This window comes from Lactuca serriola, chromosome 7, assembly GCF_051521515.1.
Source record: "Lactuca serriola cultivar US96UC23 chromosome 7, Lser_US96UC23_V15, whole genome shotgun sequence".
NCBI lineage: Eukaryota > Viridiplantae > Streptophyta > Magnoliopsida > Asterales > Asteraceae > Lactuca > Lactuca serriola.
In genome coordinates, this window is record NC_136414.1 from 177,183,226 (window position 1) to 177,203,596 (window position 20,371).

At 33.6% G+C, this 20,371-nt stretch overlaps 2 protein-coding genes across 3 annotated transcripts; both read right to left on the reverse strand.

Moving 5' to 3' along the window:
• Positions 1 to 2,216: 2,216 nt before the first annotated feature.
• On the reverse strand, positions 2,217 to 4,716 carry LOC145063209 (putative sugar phosphate/phosphate translocator At3g14410). Its single transcript, XM_079010800.1, has 7 exons — positions 4,463 to 4,716; positions 3,869 to 3,976; positions 3,730 to 3,764; positions 3,501 to 3,613; positions 3,154 to 3,415; positions 2,766 to 3,034; positions 2,217 to 2,581 (listed from the first exon to the last, which is right to left on the reverse strand). Exons 1-7 carry the CDS (start codon positions 4,634 to 4,636, stop codon positions 2,490 to 2,492), a joined length of 1,053 nt encoding a protein of 350 aa, XP_078866926.1. The 5' UTR covers positions 4,637 to 4,716; the 3' UTR covers positions 2,217 to 2,489.
• Positions 4,717 to 7,721: 3,005 nt separating this feature from the next.
• LOC145063137 (UDP-Glycosyltransferase superfamily protein) lies at positions 7,722 to 12,304 on the reverse strand. Of its 2 annotated transcripts, none has more exons than XM_079010727.1 (17): positions 12,067 to 12,304; positions 11,328 to 11,504; positions 10,879 to 10,912; positions 10,704 to 10,759; positions 10,484 to 10,624; positions 10,245 to 10,393; positions 10,071 to 10,160; positions 9,922 to 9,988; positions 9,410 to 9,473; positions 9,228 to 9,345; positions 8,986 to 9,152; positions 8,795 to 8,905; positions 8,600 to 8,661; positions 8,413 to 8,465; positions 8,223 to 8,298; positions 8,014 to 8,142; positions 7,722 to 7,931 (listed from the first exon to the last, which is right to left on the reverse strand). In XM_079010727.1, exons 2-17 carry the CDS (start codon positions 11,424 to 11,426, stop codon positions 7,890 to 7,892), a joined length of 1,458 nt encoding a protein of 485 aa, XP_078866853.1. In that variant the 5' UTR covers positions 11,427 to 11,504; positions 12,067 to 12,304; the 3' UTR covers positions 7,722 to 7,889. The 2 variants fall into 2 exon arrangements, with proteins under 2 accessions (XP_078866853.1, XP_078866854.1); XM_079010728.1 differs by lacking the exon at positions 12,067 to 12,304 and adding an exon at positions 11,996 to 12,064.
• Positions 12,305 to 20,371: the final 8,067 nt, after the last annotated feature.

Below are 20,371 nucleotides of genomic sequence, written 5' to 3' on the forward strand. Positions count from 1 at the left end.
AATTTAACTGTACTTTGGTTTTAACTTCTAATGTAAGCATTGTATTGATTTAATTTGAATATATCTTTGGTACTTTGTATTTGATTTCATATTGGAGTGTGTGTAATTGGTTGAAGAAAGAATCTAAAAAATCTTATATTTGATAGTTAAAGACTTGCAAGTAATGTTTTGGTTTAAGCATTTATATATTTGGGTAATGTATTGGTTTCATTATGTATGTAATGTTTATTGCCATATATTTCTAATAGATTTTATATACAATCTTAGATTTAATAATATTGTGTGTGTATTTGCTCGGGACATTTTAAGGCAATAATACATACATAATGTTTATACACTCTCTCTTATTAAAAGTTTTCTATGTATGTTTGCAATATATATAAAGAATTTGAGATTTGTATATAATAAATGTCCTACCATATACGTTAGTAATTGGTATTTGGAAAATGATATGACACACACACACACACACACACACACACACACACACACACACACACACACACACACACACACACACACACACACACATATATATATATATATATATATATATATATATATATATATAGTGTTACGATATTTTAACCATATAATATGTACACATTGTGACCATTTAACGTTTATTGGTACACAAATTATTGTATGATTTATAAAATCTGTAACAACTTATAGTTGATAACATGTTATTAGCTATATATCAATATAAATGGTTATACTTTGAAAATAAAAATATAATGTTATCTCTATCGTTAAACTCATATTTTTTTATTGAACAATAATATATTATTTATAGAATATATTGCCAATAATTGGAAATCATAATTTAAACTTTCGTGATTTACTGATTCAAAACGTCTAATTCTTTACTTTTATAAATATTTTTACTAAAAATATTTCAAATATGAAATTAAATATTAGGCTATAGCTTGAGTCGAAAAATGATTTCGGAATTCTCATTTGAGGTGTGCAAGTCCTTCAACAGATAGAAACGGTTTTAGCGATTTTAAGAAAATCGGTATTATACTGGTTTTGGATTTTTAAAACGGTCATATCTTTTGCTAATAAACTCCTTTTTGGACGTTCTTTATACTTTCGGAATCAGGAAAACATTTACTACGAGACTAAAGTGTTTGTATTGCTCACAATTGTTTAATATGAAATTTTAGTTTTTCAGACGCATTCCTAAGGTTGCATTTTGAGTTATTTGATTTGTTTGCTAAATTGCATATTTGGAAGTAAGATATCATCAAATATCATATAACAGTTGAAATAAACTCATTTATTTCATATAGGATGCACTAAAACTCAATGAATCAAATTACAAAGAGATTTACTATGAACCTGACCGTTCACAGATTTTGATTTAAATTCCGAGATGTTACACATTCCAACAAGTTTTTTTTTAATGGAATCAAGTGATATACTTTAAATTACATTTAGTTATATAAATTTCAATAACAGTAATGTTTTTAACAAATTTCAATGCTTCATTTTTATTGATAAAACTAACTAAAGATATATGTTTTTTTATTATTCTATATATAGGTTTTCACAATACTTTTTCCTATAAGGTTATGTTTGGCGTACTAGCTGAAAACCTAGCTGCGAGCTGAAAAACTAGCTGATAGCTGAAAAGCTAGATGTTAAATAAAAAGCTAGCTGATAAAAAATAATATTTGGTAAAACTAGCTGAAATATATAAAATTACATAAAATGACATTTAAGAGAATGTATTTCTATAATTAATTAAGGGATATATTTGGAAAATTTTAAAAAAGCTCCTAAAAAGCTAGTCTAAGTAGCTTTTTAAAACACTAGCTTATAAGTTAGCTTATAATCTACTTTTTGGCTTGCCAAACACGACAACATAAAAAAGCTCGAAAAATAAACTAGTTTATCAGCTAGCTGTGGCGCGCCAAACATAGCCAAGTATTGTTTTAAAATGATAAATAACCTTTTTTAATGATTTGTCATAAATATAATATATATTTAGAAAGACATGAAATATATTTATATACAATTGATCTAACAATATATCTTTAGTTCTTTACTTTATCGTTTTCTTTTATTTATCAAGTTTTCCAATAATGCATTATTGTAAAAAACACGTTTGAACGACTTATTTCATTCTTTTCAAGACAACTAAACATGATAATAAAGTGTAACAAATGCATAAGAAGAACGAATGCACAAGAAGAATCATCAAAAGCAAATAGCAAGTAACTCTTTAACTTCTATAACAAAACAAATTTTAAAATGTAGAATTTTACAACATTTATAAATTGTACTCCAAGAATCTTCTAATTAGTGATCAAATACAAGTTCAATCACATCACATCTAATGGTCATACATACTCATTTACACATCCAAAATAACTCTTACCAAAAACAACCTCCAAATCAACACTCCACCCTTTTGATTCTATAATACTCGAATTTACACTTCTTTTTTTTTCAGAAATCAGAATACAGATGTGCAATTCCATCTACTGGCCAAGAGATGGCTTTGGATTTTCATTGACTCGAGAAGCTTCCTTTTTCAACTTGAAGTTATTGTATGCAGCCACCCCACCAATTGCTGCACATTTCGTTTGATGGAATCAGGAAATGAAAGGAATGGAATGGTTCATTCCATTGGAATGAACCGTTCCTCAAGGAATATGATTACTTCCATTTACTTAACTTTCATTCAACCAACCAACAACAATAATTACAACAAACAAACAATAAAAAATAATAACAATAATCCAAAATGATTTTACCTATTGCATAACCGAAGATATTTATGATGGTGAGCTTTGTATCAGCAAAAAGAAGTGCTGACAACAACACCACCACCCAATCTTTAACAACTCCCGCCACACGAATAGTCAAAGCACTTGTATGTTGAATCACAAGAAAAACCGAAAGATTGAGTCCAAAAGTACAAAGGGAGTTCAATGTAAGCACAAGTGGATGAAAAGTCCATGTCCCTTGTGCATCCATCTTTGGCTTTTCCAGAAATACCCATGGCACTAAAAGACAAAGAGCGCTGCACAGCGAATCAAGATTCTGTTCATTCACATAAACACATATTCAATAGAAAGAAAAAAAAATAATAGAATCATAGTTTATAAATCCAGGGGTAAAACCGTAAAAAAGGGTACTTGCCTGCAAGGGCTCACGTAATACATCATGGAAATGGGGTTTAGTTTTAAACCTTTTCTTTTAACCAAAATCTCCATGAATATAAGTCTTAAAGCTTCACCAACAACACCTCCCATTTGATAAACAACACCAACCCAATTAATGCTGATTTCACCATAAGAAGCTACTAATACTCCAAAACTTATCAAGCACATTATCATAAGCATTCTGGTGTTCATTACTTCTAGTCCTGCTGCTACCCCTAGAATGAAAACAGCTACTGGCACTGCATAGGTGGTGGTGTTTTAATTGTTACACAAGGGTATTTATGTCTTTTGTACGTATGAGAGAATGGTGTAGGATATACTTACTGACTGCTTTCAGCATTTGAGCAAATGCAACGGATATATAGAGGTATGCAGTGTTTCCAAGCCAAAGAGTCATTGCAAACATTGCACCAATTGGGATGACTGATGATGTGTATCTGTAAAAAAAGTAAATAATACAAGAAAAAGGAAACATATCAATATATCATGAGTCATGACTTTTTTTTGATTGACTAACATACTAAAAATGGATAAAAACATGGTCAAAGCTTACATTTCGAGAGTCATTCCATCCTCAACTTTTAAAATCTGTGAGCAAATGGAAGTTTTTTTTTTGTTATAGATTTGCAGAAGTTGTATGGTTATAAACATGGATGTTTAAGTTTTGGAGAAGATAATAAGTATTTTATTACCTTGAGAACTTTGGTGAGTACAAAGCAAAGCACAGAGGAAAACACCATATGAAGAAGTGTCAAGCCAAGTGGATATGGAAAATTTATCTCCTTTGATGACAACACCCACTGCATTCAACATTGTTATTGAACAAATCAATTAAGTTTTGATTCAGTCAATATTTATTAAACAAACGGGCTTTTCTTATATAAATTGCATCAAGGAAGGCTGATTCAATTGAGATGGAATCATGGAAGTTGTATCATGAAGCAGACATTAAGTCTTAATCGCTAGAGAGTAAGAATGACCAAGGAGAAACACATGAGAAAATCAGCAAAGTATCCTCCGACACAAAAATCGTTGCTCCAATCAGGTTGAGTTAAGGAGCATAAGATTGTATAAATCAAAGAAGATAGCGATTAAAAGGACCATACATTTTGCTCTAGAAATCCTTGCAAACAATAAATAACTATCATAAACTCGACTCATATACGTTTCATCATCAAATCATAGATATTCACATCAGAAAGCGTTACAGATCTCAAGATACGCCATGAATGAAAGGGATGGTTAACGGAAAACGTAAAAAGGTAAAGTGTGCAGAAGAAAATGACCTTGTTGAAGAAGATCTGGCCGCTGGAGAGGGCTATGTAAAGAAGGAGGTAACAATAGGTCACCATTCCTTCCCTGGCTGGAGAATTGCTACTCTGATCCGCCATTTCCGAGGCTGACTCGTTTCTCTTCTCTACCGGAGGTTTCGTATCGAAATGGGTACGATTCCGTATCATTAAGCGATGCAAAAGCCAAGAGTTACGGGAGGGTTTGCAAGTCGGTGACTCGGTGGGATCCTGCTTTACTTTAATTGCAAAATCAAAATCAAAAAAAGGTTACAAATGCCTCCTAAAAAAGCAAATCCCTCTCTTAATGCAAGATACATGTGACACGTTTTTTAATATAATCAATTTATTAATTTTTTGGATTTGGATTAACAACTTGAGAGAAATATATGCTATCTCGTATACATTTTAAGTCATTAAACTATTTTTTTGATAAGTTATCATTAAAATTTATTCGGTAGTTTAAAAACTATAATTATAACAACATATAATAGGTTATAAAAAAAATAAGTTAATGTTAATTATGTGGATATTACATGGATAAAGTTGATAAACTGAAAGGATCATGCGTTATGTGGATATTACACTAAATCATTTTTATGCACGATTTACTATTAAATTCTCTTTCAGTGTTCAAAAACAACGATTATTATCGTGTATTTTAGGTGAGTGTTAATTTGACAACTACATGATTGTGATACATTTAATACGTAATTATGACTTTATATTGTGTGTATAAATCATTTAACTTGCATCTCTTTTGTCATAAATATGAACAAACAATATTTTAGCACTTACGTTATCTTCTTTTATGATTTCCAACTCAAATACGAAAGGGAAAACCAATTTTTCTTGCAAAAATGGTCATTTCAGTTCATATGATGGATTTGAAATAATTGAACAACTCCACTAACAGTAAGATTAAGCCCTCATTTATTTACCAGTCTTTCCAAGTCTACCATATTATTTTGATGTGTTCAAAAGATTAGTCGAAGACTTGGAGAATGAATAGCTTAATTTTATATAGAAGATTTTGAGAATTTTTATTTTATTTTTTATTTTTATTTATTTAATTATTTATTTTTTGAGATATTGTGTTTGAAACAGTCTGTACATTTTACCTTATCTCTTGTATTGATTGCTATGATATAGTATAAACTTTTTAACATGTATTTGTTTGTTTAAAGAATTTGAATCGGAGAAAAGACCAAAAATGACAAACTGTCAACATTAGTTGATTGTGTCTTTTCCAAGATGTCGATTGTTTTAGTTTTAACTTTTAATCAGAACTCTTGTAAGGCTTCAGGCTTAGTGGCGTCCCTATATGTTTGTCATGTCTAGGTTTAGTTTGCTCCAAGATTTGATTGTTGTGTGAAAATGACCGTTTCATGGTTTCAACCTGTTTCTAAGAAAATGTTGAAAAAAAAAACAATAAAAATATTAATGAAATCCAAAGTGAAGAGAAAATTTTAGTGAATATTATGAAAACTAAATAAAACTAAAGAATGAGGAAATCGCAAACTCTTCTTCTTTTTCCCCTAACTTACACTCTCTTTCTTTTTTCCTTCTTAGTCAATGACTGCATAATGAAAACCATAGGATGTTTCTAATTTCATATATAACTAGGTTATAATCCGTGGAAACTATGGTCTATATATTTAAAAATTTTATATAGATAAAAAAATAATAAATGTCAACCAATATATTATCGATTGTAATTAATTATGAATTAATTTGTTAAGTAAAGTAAACATAATAATGTTATTAGGATATGATTTTGTATTTTCAAAATTTGAATTGAATTTGATTTGTTACCAAAATAATAATAATAATAATAATAATAATAATAATAATAATAATAATAAAATGTTACGTGTCAAAGAGACATTCTAAAAAACTGACACGTATCATTTTTAGGTTTCATTTATTAAAAGATGTAGATGTAGATGTAGATGGACATATTTAAAAAAACTAACGATATTTATTTACTTAAGAGACTAATTACTAATTACTTTTCCAACTTGTCGTCCAGTCTTTCTACCTAGACAAATATTTAATACATCATCAAACCCATTTAATTTTGAAATTAAGGGTTCTATTAATTTAATTACAAAAACTCCGATTTTTCCAATTAATTATTCAATAAATGCCTATTTCATAATAAATTACTTAAGTCTCTTAAGACTAAAACATCTAACCAAGGCTGTTAAAAAAGATCCTACAAGTAAAAAACGATCTCGCTTTCACCACTTTAGTATTATTATATAACCGAGTATTAAAAATTTGTCTATTCAACTTGAAATCGAGTGTCGCAAATTGCAAGAAGTCTTCTAGAGCATCGTCATTTTAGCAATTCATCTCGAGTTAGTCAGAGCACACCCATAATAATCTATTTGTGATCTTATGTCTTACTTGTACATGATCAAAATGATTTTATTTCTAAGAACAAATTACTGAAATCTCTCTATCGTTTGGTTAAATTTGCGTGTTTGGTCCATAACTTTTGTTTTGCACTCGGAACGTCCCTATTATTTTATTTGATTGTGTTTTTTGAAAATACTATATTATACTTGGTCATTTCTTTTTTGATTTATTTTCATTTTTTTTTAATATTATCCTTTTAAAGATTATTATTAAAAATAAAAAAAAATATGGGCCCCACACCCCGTTATCTCTTCCCCCTCCCCCGTCATCACTCATCTCCCTCACCCCATTCTCGTCCTCTCATTTCTCCCCGGAAGCCACAACCACCAACGAAGCATCACCCGGAAACCACGAAGAAACGTTACCGGAAGACACTAGAAAACTGTCGATCTGCATCATCAATCCCTTCTCTTCATCTTTCTAGCCCCATCTACTCCATCATCGCTCTTCCCTCTTCGTCATCTATCTCAATAGATGGAGCATCGTGTCCGCCAAAACCCTCCAACCACCATCTCCTTCATTGAGTGTCGTTCCCATTAAACCCCATTCTTCTAGAAACCGTATTTGATTTCTAGGATTTCATCAGTTTTTTCTTTCATTGCCAATTTCAAATTAGGTTTTGCTTTTGGGGTTGTTCAGATCGGAAAAAATAGAAAAATACAAAGTTTTTTCATGAAAAAATAAAATTGAGGTTTAATCCAAAAAACACACAAAATATAAAGTTTTTATGAGATTAAAACATGTCAACAATCATATGATTTTGACAATCATAAAATCATAGAGTAAATGAATAAAAATCATATTGTATTTTGACAATTGGTATAAGAGCTGGTTGTAGTCACAAATGGTTGATTATATACTTAATTACGACAGGTATATATTGATGATATTTTTTTGTTCTGAATGTTTTATTTTTCACAATAGGATGTTACAATCTTTATATTCGTATAAAAACACCAAATTCCAAAATCTCTTCCCAAAAATCACTAACATATCAACTTCAAATCAAATCAACGGAACTATTCACGTCACCAGAAATCACCTGAAACGAAAATTCAAGGAATCAAATTTTTAAAATGAAATAACCCAATGAAACATTGACAGCTGTCAAAAAGTTAGCTTGCCTTGGATATCAACGGCTTTGCATTTGCTTCCCACTCATTCGCCCACCTGGCAGACAATCCCATCTCCAAAACCCCCTTCTTTAGCTCTTTCAAACCATCACATTCATCCGGAAAACCCTTAAAAAGCATCTGCCAAAGTTGCCACGTCAGCAAACAGTATCTTACACCATGAGTCAAACCCAAAGTCAAAGTCAAAGTCAAGATATTACCATGAGTTCATCAGCAAGCTCTGATGATGAAGAGAAGAGTAAGCCATTTGTATCAACTTTTACAAGCTCTGTGATGCTTCATCAAAGTCAAACAAGAAAAAAGTCAAAACTTTTTTTGTTTATTATTTTTTTAATCGTAAAAACGGATTATTTTATTATTTATTACTAAAAAAAAGATGAAGATAACTACCAAGAATAAGAAACAGCACAAACAGGTAGACCACATCCAAACATATCTACAACCTGACAACAAATAAAATAATAACAATGTACTTTCATTTATAAACACAAAAAATTATTTAATTTAAAATTTAACCAGATTATATATATATATATATATATATATATATATATATATTATATATATTTATATAAACCTTCATTGGGAGATCCAACCCAGAAGAAGATGTATGCAAGCAAACCCCAAGATCAGCTGATCCTGTAATTATTATATACAAGAAATAACAACATAGTTTCATCTATTTATTTATTATAACATTTTATTTTTCATTTAATAAAAAAAGATTTAAAAGTAGAATGCTATAATAGCACCTTAATTAATAATTACTCACCAAGAAGCAAAGGATAATCCTCTGGTGTCAACCACATGGTACGAAAAGCAACACGTTTCAGATTCAATTTCTTTATCTTCTCTTCATACTTCTCTTTCTCAGGGCCTTTCCCTTCACAGTTTTTCAAAAAAAAAAATAATTTTTTATATAAATAATGACAAGAGTAAATAAAGAGTTGAATGAATTCTTACCAGTTATAACAAATAACAACCTTGGGTATAAAAATGTATTTCCATCATCAATGGCTTTCCATAACACTTCTTCCCCATTTGAATCATTCTCATTTAGTAATGCAGCTACACGTCTATCATACATCACTGCTGCTTCTAGAAGAATCCCAAAATCCTCATCTGGAGTCCTGAAAAATAAATTATTTTCTTGTATTAATTAATATTATAAAATGTTTTTTCTTTTTTTTTTTTGTAGAAGTTACCAGCTTGTACTGCTGACAATAAGTGCAGGCCTATTTTGCTTCAAGTCATAATAGCCTTCTCCAATCTTGTTTGTAAATAGGGTTGTATTTGGATCTTGCATGTCCTTGATAGTTATTCCTAAAAATATGAGTTTTTTACTGGTCAAACATGGTCAAAGATAGTCAAAGATGGTCAATATTACCATAGCTGATGCAATCTGTGGGACCATCTGGCTTGAACATATCTTTCTTAATTCTACAAAATAACTGTAATCAACAAACAATCAAATAATATGAAGTCTTTTAAATTCTTAGAAAGGTAATGTAATTTGGTCAAATTTCTATTTTGGGTAAGGAACTTTGTTTTACTCTTTAAAAAGGCAACTTTCTTTAAAAAAACTTTATTTAGGGTAAGATTTTTAGTAGGTTATCACTTATCAGTCAAACTAATGCTGATGTGTAACCAAAATAAATGCTTTTTTTGAATGTTATGTGGATGCCACCTCATCATTGTAAGCACATGGCACGCCACGTAAGCATGAAAAACAAGGTTTGTAGGTAAAAATTTAAATTACCTGATATAAAAGTTTTAGGAAGTTGGTTACATTTTCTTGGGATAAAAGTCAAAACAAAGGTCATTACATAAATTTGCTACCTTTTTATATAATTTTCTTTTAGAATATCATGAATTTTTATTTTTTTTTTTTAAATTTACCTTGTGCTTTTCTTCAAGAAGAGCAGGGCGAAAAAACTCAGGAGGCTGATCATATAACACAGTGGCTCTATTTAATTAAAAAAAAAAAGATTTATTGTTAAAGCAATTAAAAACATAAAAAGTTGAAAACTTTAAGCTAACCCTCTCACTTGATTCCCCAAACTTGATCCAATTCATGTTGCATTGCCTTTGTGACACATAAAGCTCCATTTGCCATCTTCCCAAAATGTAATTCAACCCTGAAAAGTTTTCAAAACTCAGTTTCAGATTATATTAATTTATCAGTTTTCAAAAAATATATATATATATATAAATTCTTTTACCAATGATATACTGATACAAAACGACTACTTCTACCAAGAGATAATGCAAGCAAAGTATATCCAAAATTATGCCAATCAATTATGAATGATGATCTCCTTATCCAGCTGGCCCATTTTACTGCAACTAAAGTTGGAACAGAAGGTGGATTCTGTAAAACCATAAAAGAATAATATTTTAAAGATACCAAAAAATATAATAATAAGATTTTAAGAATTGTGAAATAGCTCAAGAAGCTCACTTGAACTAGAAATACATCGGGGGCTTTTATCTTAACACAGAGAAACCAAAGCAGCATAATGAATTGAATCAATGGCTTTAGCAAAAGCATGAGTGGACGAAATATTTTTGGTAAAATTCCATCTCTTGATCCCCATTGCCTCTGTACATAAAATATGATAAATTAAGTATGTAGAATCTTTTTGCGTTGTATAAATTGTTTTTAGTAATAGAAATAATACCATTGTATGAATATGTATAGATTGGTGCTCCAATAGAGCAGAATGTGGGTCTGAGCCTGTCAAAATGAATAAATAAACCATCAAGAACTCACTGATAATCGTTATTTACCTTAATCATATGAATAATATTATATCCTTAATTGAAGATTATATAATGAGTGATGTAAAAGTATACCTCCATATGCAACAATATCCACCTCAAGATTTGCCTGTCATATGAAGAAAAAAAAGTCAAACAACTTAAAAATATCCAAAGCATGATTGTTCATTTAAGAACTGATCCTTTACATGCTTACACTAATAGTCAAAAATCATCAAATGTGAAGTTGAATTAGGCTTTGCTGCTATCATCTAATCATATTATGTTGTGTTTTTTCCATTTAATTACAATCAAGTTGGATTCTTGAAGTTATACAACTGAATTTTAGCTGAAAACTGCATTTAATCAGATGTAGTAGGAAGAGGAGTCTTATAATGATCAAATCAAACCAGCTAAAGCAAACACATACACATGCCACAAACAAATCAAAACCTTGTTATTAAGAATGAATAAATTGATTTACTGAATGAAGAAAAAAAATACAAAATTCTGATCATTTTTCTTCAGATTAAAGAGAGAAAAACCTGGCGAGCAAGAGAGAGGGCATGGTATTGCATACGAGGGCTGCGACCAATATCACCAAGTACCACAACTGCTGCTCTGTTCCTCTTCCCAAATCCCATTCCTTTTCACCTAATTCAACAGATTCTTCTTGAAAAAAGAATGACTTGAATTGTTCTGTAGTTGGTGATTGTAAGATCCTACACAAATGACATAGTAATAAGTTTAAAGCATGAAAAGGAAAGATTGTAATATCTCAGTGTTACTGAAAAGTAGCAGCTTAGTTCTAAAATTGTAATATTTCAATTCAGTTCTATTAAAAGCTTTATGTCTCTCCTAAACTTCAGGTCAATTAGCTATTAAAGTTTGATATTCTGATTGGCACTTGTTACATGATAAATGTGTAATGCAGGCTAAAAGCCTAAAACGCATTGAAAATATCTCCTGAATCACTTTTAATTTTCAATCAAGAAGAAAAATATACTATTCTTATTGGTACGATGATAAAGTGTGCAATGCAGACTAAACCTGATACTTTGAAATCGCACAAATAGATACACACGATTCATACTAAAATGAACAAGTAACAGAAGGTAAGACAAGGAATCGGTAAGAATCGACAATTCATGACTATTAACGAAGATTAACAAACAAAGAGTTGCAGTCCATACACAAACTATTTGGAACCTACCTTCTAAGATGAAGGAGTTGCAGTCGATTGTAAAATGTAAAAGAAAAGGAAGAAAATAAATCGAGGCTAACCTGTTTATGACTTCATGTTCAATCGTGATGGTTGTATGCCTTCAATTTCAAGCTTTGTTCGAGGTCGATGATCTGTAGGTAATTTCTTCGTTGGATTTTTGAGGTCCCATGAGGGTGAAAATAATTTTAGGGTTTACCGGTTTACATTACGACTTTCACAGTATGAAAAAAGTCAAAAAGAATTCAGGAGTGGTAGGTTCGGATCGGTTCCGGTCTCTCACGAACCTAATTCCTATCGGGGGGATGTTGCTCCGAATTATATGTGTTCAATTTAAACACAAAATTGTAAAAATGGTACAAATATATTTGTATCGTTTGTTGGTATTTATATGTGTTTTTTTGCCCTTTGATAATTTTTTTTTTATTTTTTATTATTATTTTCATTAAAAAAATAAAAAGAAGTTACACCATTCTACCCCACCTTGCAGCCCACCCACTTCTTTCTCTCTCTTTCACACACATGGTCCACCAATTTCTCTCTTTCTAGTATTTTTAATTTCACCATGACCTCGGTTACCATTACCACCGTCGGACCATCCGTCCACTTCCTAGAACACCACCATTCTTATCACAAACCTAAAAACAAGACCAACCCCCTCTAAAACTCTCATTGATAATGTGTGACAGAGATGTACAGATCTCGAAAAGATCTAGGCGCCATCGATTTTCGTAGATCGATGGTTGGAGATGAACAGATCTCGAAAAAAGCGGAGATGGTGGCGTCGGCAAAAAAGGGTGAAAGGTTTCAGAAAACACCACCGCCGACAACATCCTTCTTTCTTCAATCCAGAAAACACCATTACGCTAACCTTCTTCCTTCGTCGGTGGTGGTTCTGACCTACATTTTTTAGGGATAGTTTTCATTTCTGAGGGTTAGAGTTTCCTGGCAGCGACGGATGGTGGTGGCGAACAGTGTAATGTCTCAAAAATCACAACCAATTTAAACTTTTCAAAATAACTCATTTACTAAAAAAAGTGTTTACAATACCATTGTTTCCAAAACATCATTTAAAATCAGAGTCTCCCAAGATCAGTAACATAAAACCAAGGATGTGTACGGTCATGCCTTCGCCTTGCCACGGTCTTCCGAAGTACTTGAAACAAAACTAAAATTATAAGTCAATGTTTAGTGAGTTCCCCCCCCCCCCCCAAAGTACTACTACATAAACATAACAAACAACAACATGCATAGAAAGCCTTCAACATGACCGGACCGCCTCACCGGGCCTTCAACCTATCTGGACCGCTCTTTGGGCCTTCGGTCTGATTGGTCCGCCTCGCAGGCCTTCAGTCTATCTGGACCGCCCTGGAGCACAAAAAAGGACCACCTCAACCCGGTACACCATCACATATCAACATAGACCATAACAATCAATAACTAGCATATACAGGTGGACATATAGATCTAACAGATCACTACAGCATAGCAAGCATCCTATATACCAGGATACAGATCTAACAGATCACTACAGCATAACAACATACAGTAAAACCAAGACATCAATCCAATGAGCCAGCCTTGGTGCCTTCAACCCATAAGTACAGTGAGGAAAACTCACCTCATAGTCTGACGAGTAGTTGGTCGATACTCTGCTCCCAAATATTGGATCAACCCAAAGTCCTAAATGTCAAAACATTACCCATTATAGATTAATAACATTTCCCAAAATACCCTTGGTCAAAACTAGTCAAAATCCACAAGTCAACCGAGTCAACTCGGCCGAGTCGACTCAAGCTTCATACATGAGGTGTACTCTAGAGCTATACGGGGTGTATAAGCTGTCCAAGGCGTCGGAACCAGATTTGCATACGTGCAGCGTACCATTCGGTTCACCCAGCATACGCAACAATCCCCTTCTTAACCCATTAAGACCTTATTTCTCTGACTTAACATGTCCAAATGCAGATCCAAGGCCAAAATACCACTAAAAGTCATAAAATTTCCAACTTTATGACTTTGCATGCCCATTAAGTGCTTAATACACAAAATCTCAACATCTTAATGCCTTAAGAACTTCTATAGCATGTATGGAGTAAAACTAACCATCAAGACCACATTATTATGGCTTAAGACCTCACATAAGGTCTGAAAGGACGACTTATTTGGTCAAGAGCATGCCATGCTCAAGAATCACCATATTTGGGACCAAAAGTACCCTCAAGGAAGAAATGGCTAGATCTACAAGATAGAGTGATCAAGTTATGAACTTTTTACCTCATGGATGTTGCTAACAAGTGGGAATCCCATATCTAAGTTGCTTCCAAGCTTCAAGGTCCTTGCACCAACTTCTCCTTTTTCAAGAACAACAAAAAGGCACACAAATGAGCTCAAAACAATATTCTCACTTAGGGTTTGCTAGAGGGTCGAAGTCTCAGATAAGGGATGATGAGAGAATGATAAATGAGGCTATAATGATGCTTATATGTGGACTAAACCCTAAAAATTAGGGTTTGAGATTTCCTTATGTACGCCCAACATACAACTCCTTGTCTAATATTACCAAATGCCACTATGAGCCATTTTCCCTCTTTCTTATACTCAAGGACTAAAATGAAATATTTATTCATACATAGGGTTACAACTGGAAATACCTTAACATCAGGATGTTATTGATGGGTTTTATACATAAGAACTTTCCTATGTGCACATACAAACCCTAAAGCTTGGATCTAGGTTTCTCTAATTGAACATGCAATATATCTAAGACTTTCATGGCTAGATCTAATGTAAACTAATAATCACAACATATGAAAACAGATCTAGAATAATACCTTGAGTTACTTGCTTGAAACCTTCTTCTTCTTGGAGCTTAGAGTCACAAATGTCACTCCTCTAATGGCTTACAAACACCAATTAGCAAGAAGATGATTTGAGAGAGGTAAGGAGGAGGGAAATCGGCTCTAGGGTTACTCCAATAACAAGGGTGCCGATTTCCACAACCCCAAGGGTCTATTTATACTTGTGAGCTACTAGGGTTTCACCCTAAAACCCTAATTGGATAACTTAGCCTCAAAGCAATCCAATATCCCTGCTTGATAAGGCCTTGGATGATTTCTAGGTGATCCACATCCCTAAAAACGTCCACCCTATATCCATAAGGATTCTTAGCTCAAAATACACTCATCACACATTTGACAGTTTATGCCCCTTTATTCAATTAATCTCTTTAAGTCACCAAATTAATTTCTAATTAATTTATGACTTATATTAATCAAATAATATTATTATTCCTTTAACATATTATTCGTATAATACATTAATAATAATAATATCTATTCTCATTATATAAATCACCATGTCAAGTTGCTATGGTGAAGGCAACCCAAAAGGACCATGCACAATCGGGTCAAGTACTTACCAAATATAGTTACAGCCTTAGACACTAATCCAACAGTCTCCCACTTGGATAAGTCTAGTAACTATATATGTAAACACAATCCGATTAGCAATTGTAGCTCTCGAAGACGCTGTCAACTCTGATCTTATCAGTAACCTGTCCTTTAGATAAGGGATCGTACAGTCCTCTGTTTTGATATCGTGCAGACGATTTCATGAAACATTGTCACATTTATTGTCCAGCAACTATTTTCTTGATCTCAGATTTATTCGACATAGAACTTAATTGAACACATCAATTAAGTCCTGATCGGGCCCGACACATAAGTCAAATCAAATCATCGAGCGGCCGTGATATCGCTTTTACCCTCTTAGGATAAAAGTAACAGATAAACTTCGACTTATATGCATTTACTTATCGACCAATCAACTATACACAACAATGCGTTTTATGACATCAATTTACTAATGCGGTTTCGCATTATCAATGTACAACCAATTAGTAAATAATAAACCATATATCTAGGTTTTAAGACCATATGATATTATCGTCTTGCGATCATTCCAAAGTGATTCCAGCAAGCGCGGGTTTATTCCAATGCTCAAAACTTGTTCATAAGCATTCATAAACGTTGCAGCAAACCTTTGCTATGTCTAATACCATTTAGACAATCTACACACCAATTCATGACAATCTTCATTCATACCTACTTCCAACATATAAATGATTGTGGACTGTTTGAATAATTCGATTATTCTTAATAAACTCAATTATTCTGGAAGTCAAAACATGCAAAGTGAAACAATAGCTAAACAATTAACATAAGACAATAACTTTACTTATAAATAATACTATTTTATTTAATCATCAAATGTCAATTACATTTATCTATTACATGTTTCTAAAACTATCTAATCTAAACTAATATCATCCTTCAGCCCAATACTCCTAGCATGCTGCAAGTGCTTAACCCTGCTCAGTCCCTTCGTAAGCAGATATGTTGGGTTATCTTCTGATGATATCCTCTTAACCACGAGGTGTCATTCTTCTACTCGATGCCTAATAAAGTGATATTTTCTGTCGATATGCCGAGATCTACCATGATCCCTCGGTTCCTTGGTCAAGGCAACCGCTCCTTCATTATCACAAAAAATCTCCACGGGCTCCTTTATAGCAGGCACAACTCCAAGATCACCAATGAAGTTCTTCAACCATATTGCCTCCTTTGACGCTTCGCTCGTTGCAATGTAATCTGATTCGCACGTTGAATCAACTACAGTTTCCTGCTTGGAACTTTTCCAAGTCACTGCTCCTCCATTAATGGTAAAGACCCATCCCGACTGCGAACGATAGTTGTCCCTGTCGGTCTGGAAACTGGCGTCACTATACCCTCGCACCTTTAAGTCATCACTCCCTCCGAGGACTAGAAACCATTCCTTGGTCCTCCGAAGGTACTTAAGGATGTTCTTCACCGCAATCCAATGCGCTCTTCCAGGATTCCCTTGATATCTACTGACCATGCTCAAAGCAAAGGCCACATCATGTCGAGTACAAGTCATAGCATACATGATCGAGCAAACTGCGGAAGCGTAAGGTACTCGGCTTATCTCAACTATCTCGACTTCGGTACTCGGGACTTTGAGTCTTACTCAATTTGGTATTACTTTGTATCGGTAGTTCTCCCTTCTTCGAGTTCTCCATACTAAAACGTTTTAGTACCTTATCTAAGTAAGTATTCTGACTAAGTCCTATCAGTCTCTTACTTATTTCTCTCACTATCCTTATTCCCAAAATATAGGAAGCCTCTCCGAGTTCCTTCATAGCGAAACACTTCCCAAGCCAGGACTTAACTTCCTGTAGAGTCGGGATGTCGTTTCCCATGAGCAGTATATCATTGACATACAAAACGAGAAAGCTAACTATGCTCCCACTGACTTTGACATATACACATGATTCATCTTCGCTTCGTACAAATCCAAACTTTTTGACTTTCTCATCAAAGCAAAGATTCCATCTATGAGATGCTTGCTTAAGTCCATAAATGGACTTCTCAGGCTTGCACACTCTATTTAGAAGCTTCGGATCGACAAAACCCTCTGGCTGAGCCATGTAAACATCCTCAGTCAACTTCCCATTAAGGAAAGCGGTCTTGACATCCATCTGCCATATTTCATAATCATGAAATGCGGCAATGGTTAGCATCACCCTAATAGACTTTATTTTCGCAACTGGTGAGAAGGTCTCATCATAGTCAACTCCGGGAGTTTGAGTAAAGCCCTTCGCCACCAATCGCGCCTTATACGTGTGCACATTCCCATCCACGTCGGTCTTCTTCTTGAAGATCCATTTGCACCCAACTGTCTTACGTCCGGGCACATTGTCAACCAAATTCCAAACTTGGTTGTCATATATGGACTGAATCTCCCTGTCCATCGCCTCTTTCCATTTTACAGACTCCGGGCCTGCCATGGCTTCCTTATAGCAATTAGGTTCATCTAGATTTATTAGTGTACCATCACTAAGATACGTGTCCCCTTCAGTAGTAATATGAAAACCATAAAATTGGGGTTGAACTCTAACTCTTTCGAAACGTCTAAGAGGTAATGACTCGTCAATTGGTTCAACTGGAGTTTCCTCCTCGGGTTGAGCGCCAATGGTAGAGGTTCCTTCATCACTCGACTCTTGAATTTCTTCAAGATCGATCTGCCTCCCACTGTCTCCTTGGCTTATGAGTTCTCTCTCTCGGAAAACTCCTCTCCTCGCAACGAAGACAACATTGTCACTCGGTCTATAGAAGAGATATCTAAAGGATTTCTGCGGGTAGCCAATGAAAATACATCGCTCACTACGAGGTTCGAGCTTGTCATGAGTTTCTCGTCTTACGAAAACTTCACAACCCCAAACCTTGATATGTGCCAACAAGGGAGCTTTCCCTGTCCACATTTCGTGAGGTGTTTTGGCAACCTTCTTTGTAGGGACTCGGTTAAGGATATGGGTGGCAGTCTCTAAGGCATACCCCCAAAATGAGATAGGTAGTGAAGCACGACTCATCATTGAACGAACCATGTCTAACAAGTTTCGATTGCGCCTTTCTGCCACACCATTTAACTGTGGTGTCCTAGGTGGCGTCAATTGCAAAACTATTCCTCATTCCTTGAGATAGTCGTGGAATTCAAGACTCAGATACTCTCCTCCTCGATCGGATCGAAGCATCTTGATCTTCCTGCCCAATTGATTCTCCACTTCATTCTTGAACTCTTTGAACTTTTCAAACGTTTCAGACTTGTGCTTGATTAAGTAAATATACCCATATATACTATAATCATCGGTAAAAGTCACGTAGAAGCGGTTTCCATCCTTTGTGGTGGATCTAAAGGGCCCACATACATCGGTATGTATGAGATCCAATAAACCCTCACCCCTCTCACAAGTGCCAGTGAAGGGTGACTTGGTCATCTTTCCAAGTAAACAAGATTCTGTTGGAATAGTGTCTAAGGCTGTAACTATATCCGGTTGTGCATGGTCCTTTTGGGTTGCCTTCACCATAGCAACGTGATAGGATGATTTATTAAGAGAGAATAAATATTATTAATATATTATGGGAATAATATAATGAATAATATATATTTGTTATTTGATTAATATAAGTCATAGAATTAATTAGAATTAATTTGGTGACTTAAAGAGATTAATTAAATAAAGGGGTATAAACTGTCAATTGTTTGATAGTTAAGCTTTAGACTGTAAATCCATTAGGATATGGTTTGGACGGATTCTAAGAGCTTTAGGAAAGCTAAACTCGTCCATATGCTTATCTAGGAATGGATTTGGATAGCCTTAAGAGAAGATTATCTGATAGGGACTTATCTGTAATCCTTAAGGAGTCTACAAGTATAAATAGACCCCATGGCATAGGGAATTCGACACTTCTGAAAAAGCAAGAGAACTCTGGTCGAATTCCTCCCCTCTCCTCTATCCTAAATCATTCTCCTTGCTATTGGTGTTTGTAAGCCATTAGAGGAGTGACATTTGTGACTCTAGAAGCTCCAAGACCTCAAGATCAACAAGGAACTCAAAGGTATGATTCTAGATCTGTTTTAATGTTGTTATTTAACCTAATTAGTAATTAGAAGTCTTGGATTCAAAGCATGTTTATTAGAAAGCCTAGATCCGAGCATTAGGGTTTTGCATGCGCACATAGGAAAGTTCTTATGGCTAAAACCCATCAGTGGTATCAGAGCCTAGCTTGGTTTTCTGTAAATTGTTGCTTGATTAACTGAAACAAACCTGCAAAATTCGAATTTTTGGTTTCTGAGTCATGGACTCGGCGAGTCTCAAAGTGGACTCGGCGAGTAGGCCTGACTCGGCGAGTCCATTTGTGCACTCGGCAAGTCCAGGCGTCAGGAATGGCCAGATTCGGGATTTCTTTGTGTTTATCTTATCTTAACTTACCATAAACTAATTAGATCAATATTAATTCGTTTTTCTGATAAATATGACTATTATCTTGATCTAGTTAAGGGTAATTATCAACTAATTAAATATTTAATTTCCTTATATGATAATTAATTAATTATTTTAATTATTTTGGTAATTATCTTAAAAAGAAATCTTGAATAAATCAAATATAGATAATTAGGATATTAATTGTTAATTGGAATTATTTGTTATTTGATCCTCCATGTTTTAAATGTTTAAAACCTACCCTCATGTTTTGAAATTTACTTTTGTGATTAAAAGCTTTAATTTAGACAACTTAAATTTCAAGCCCTAGATTTTAAAAGTTTTAAAATACAACCCTATACTAATATGATATTACTAGAATAATATATATATATGTATAACTAAATGCTAGTCTTACCGTTAGTAGGCCTCATTCACGAAGCAGATCTATAAGGTGGGTATAAGGTTGCGGCCTATAAAATGGCGCTTAATGGGTGTACACTCTCACCTACCGCTCGCTTGAT

Coding starts and splice junctions, on each gene's coding strand:
- LOC145063209 (XM_079010800.1), bottom strand. CDS start 4,636: ATGATACGGAATCGTACCCATTTCGATACGAAACCTCCGGTAGAGAAG. Junction 3,765..3,868: donor TACTCACCAAAGTTCTCAAG/GTAATAAAATAC, acceptor ATTTGCTCACAG/ATTTTAAAAGTTGAGGATGG. Junction 3,416..3,500: donor TCAAATGCTGAAAGCAGTCA/GTAAGTATATCC, acceptor CCACCTATGCAG/TGCCAGTAGCTGTTTTCATT.
- LOC145063137 (XM_079010727.1), bottom strand. CDS start 11,426: ATGGGATTTGGGAAGAGGAACAGAGCAGCAGTTGTGGTACTTGGTGAT. Junction 9,474..9,921: donor TTCTTGAAGAAAAGCACAAG/GTAAATTTAAAA, acceptor TGTTGATTACAG/TTATTTTGTAGAATTAAGAA. Junction 8,466..8,599: donor GGTTGGATCTCCCAATGAAG/GTTTATATAAAT, acceptor ATTTGTTGTCAG/GTTGTAGATATGTTTGGATG.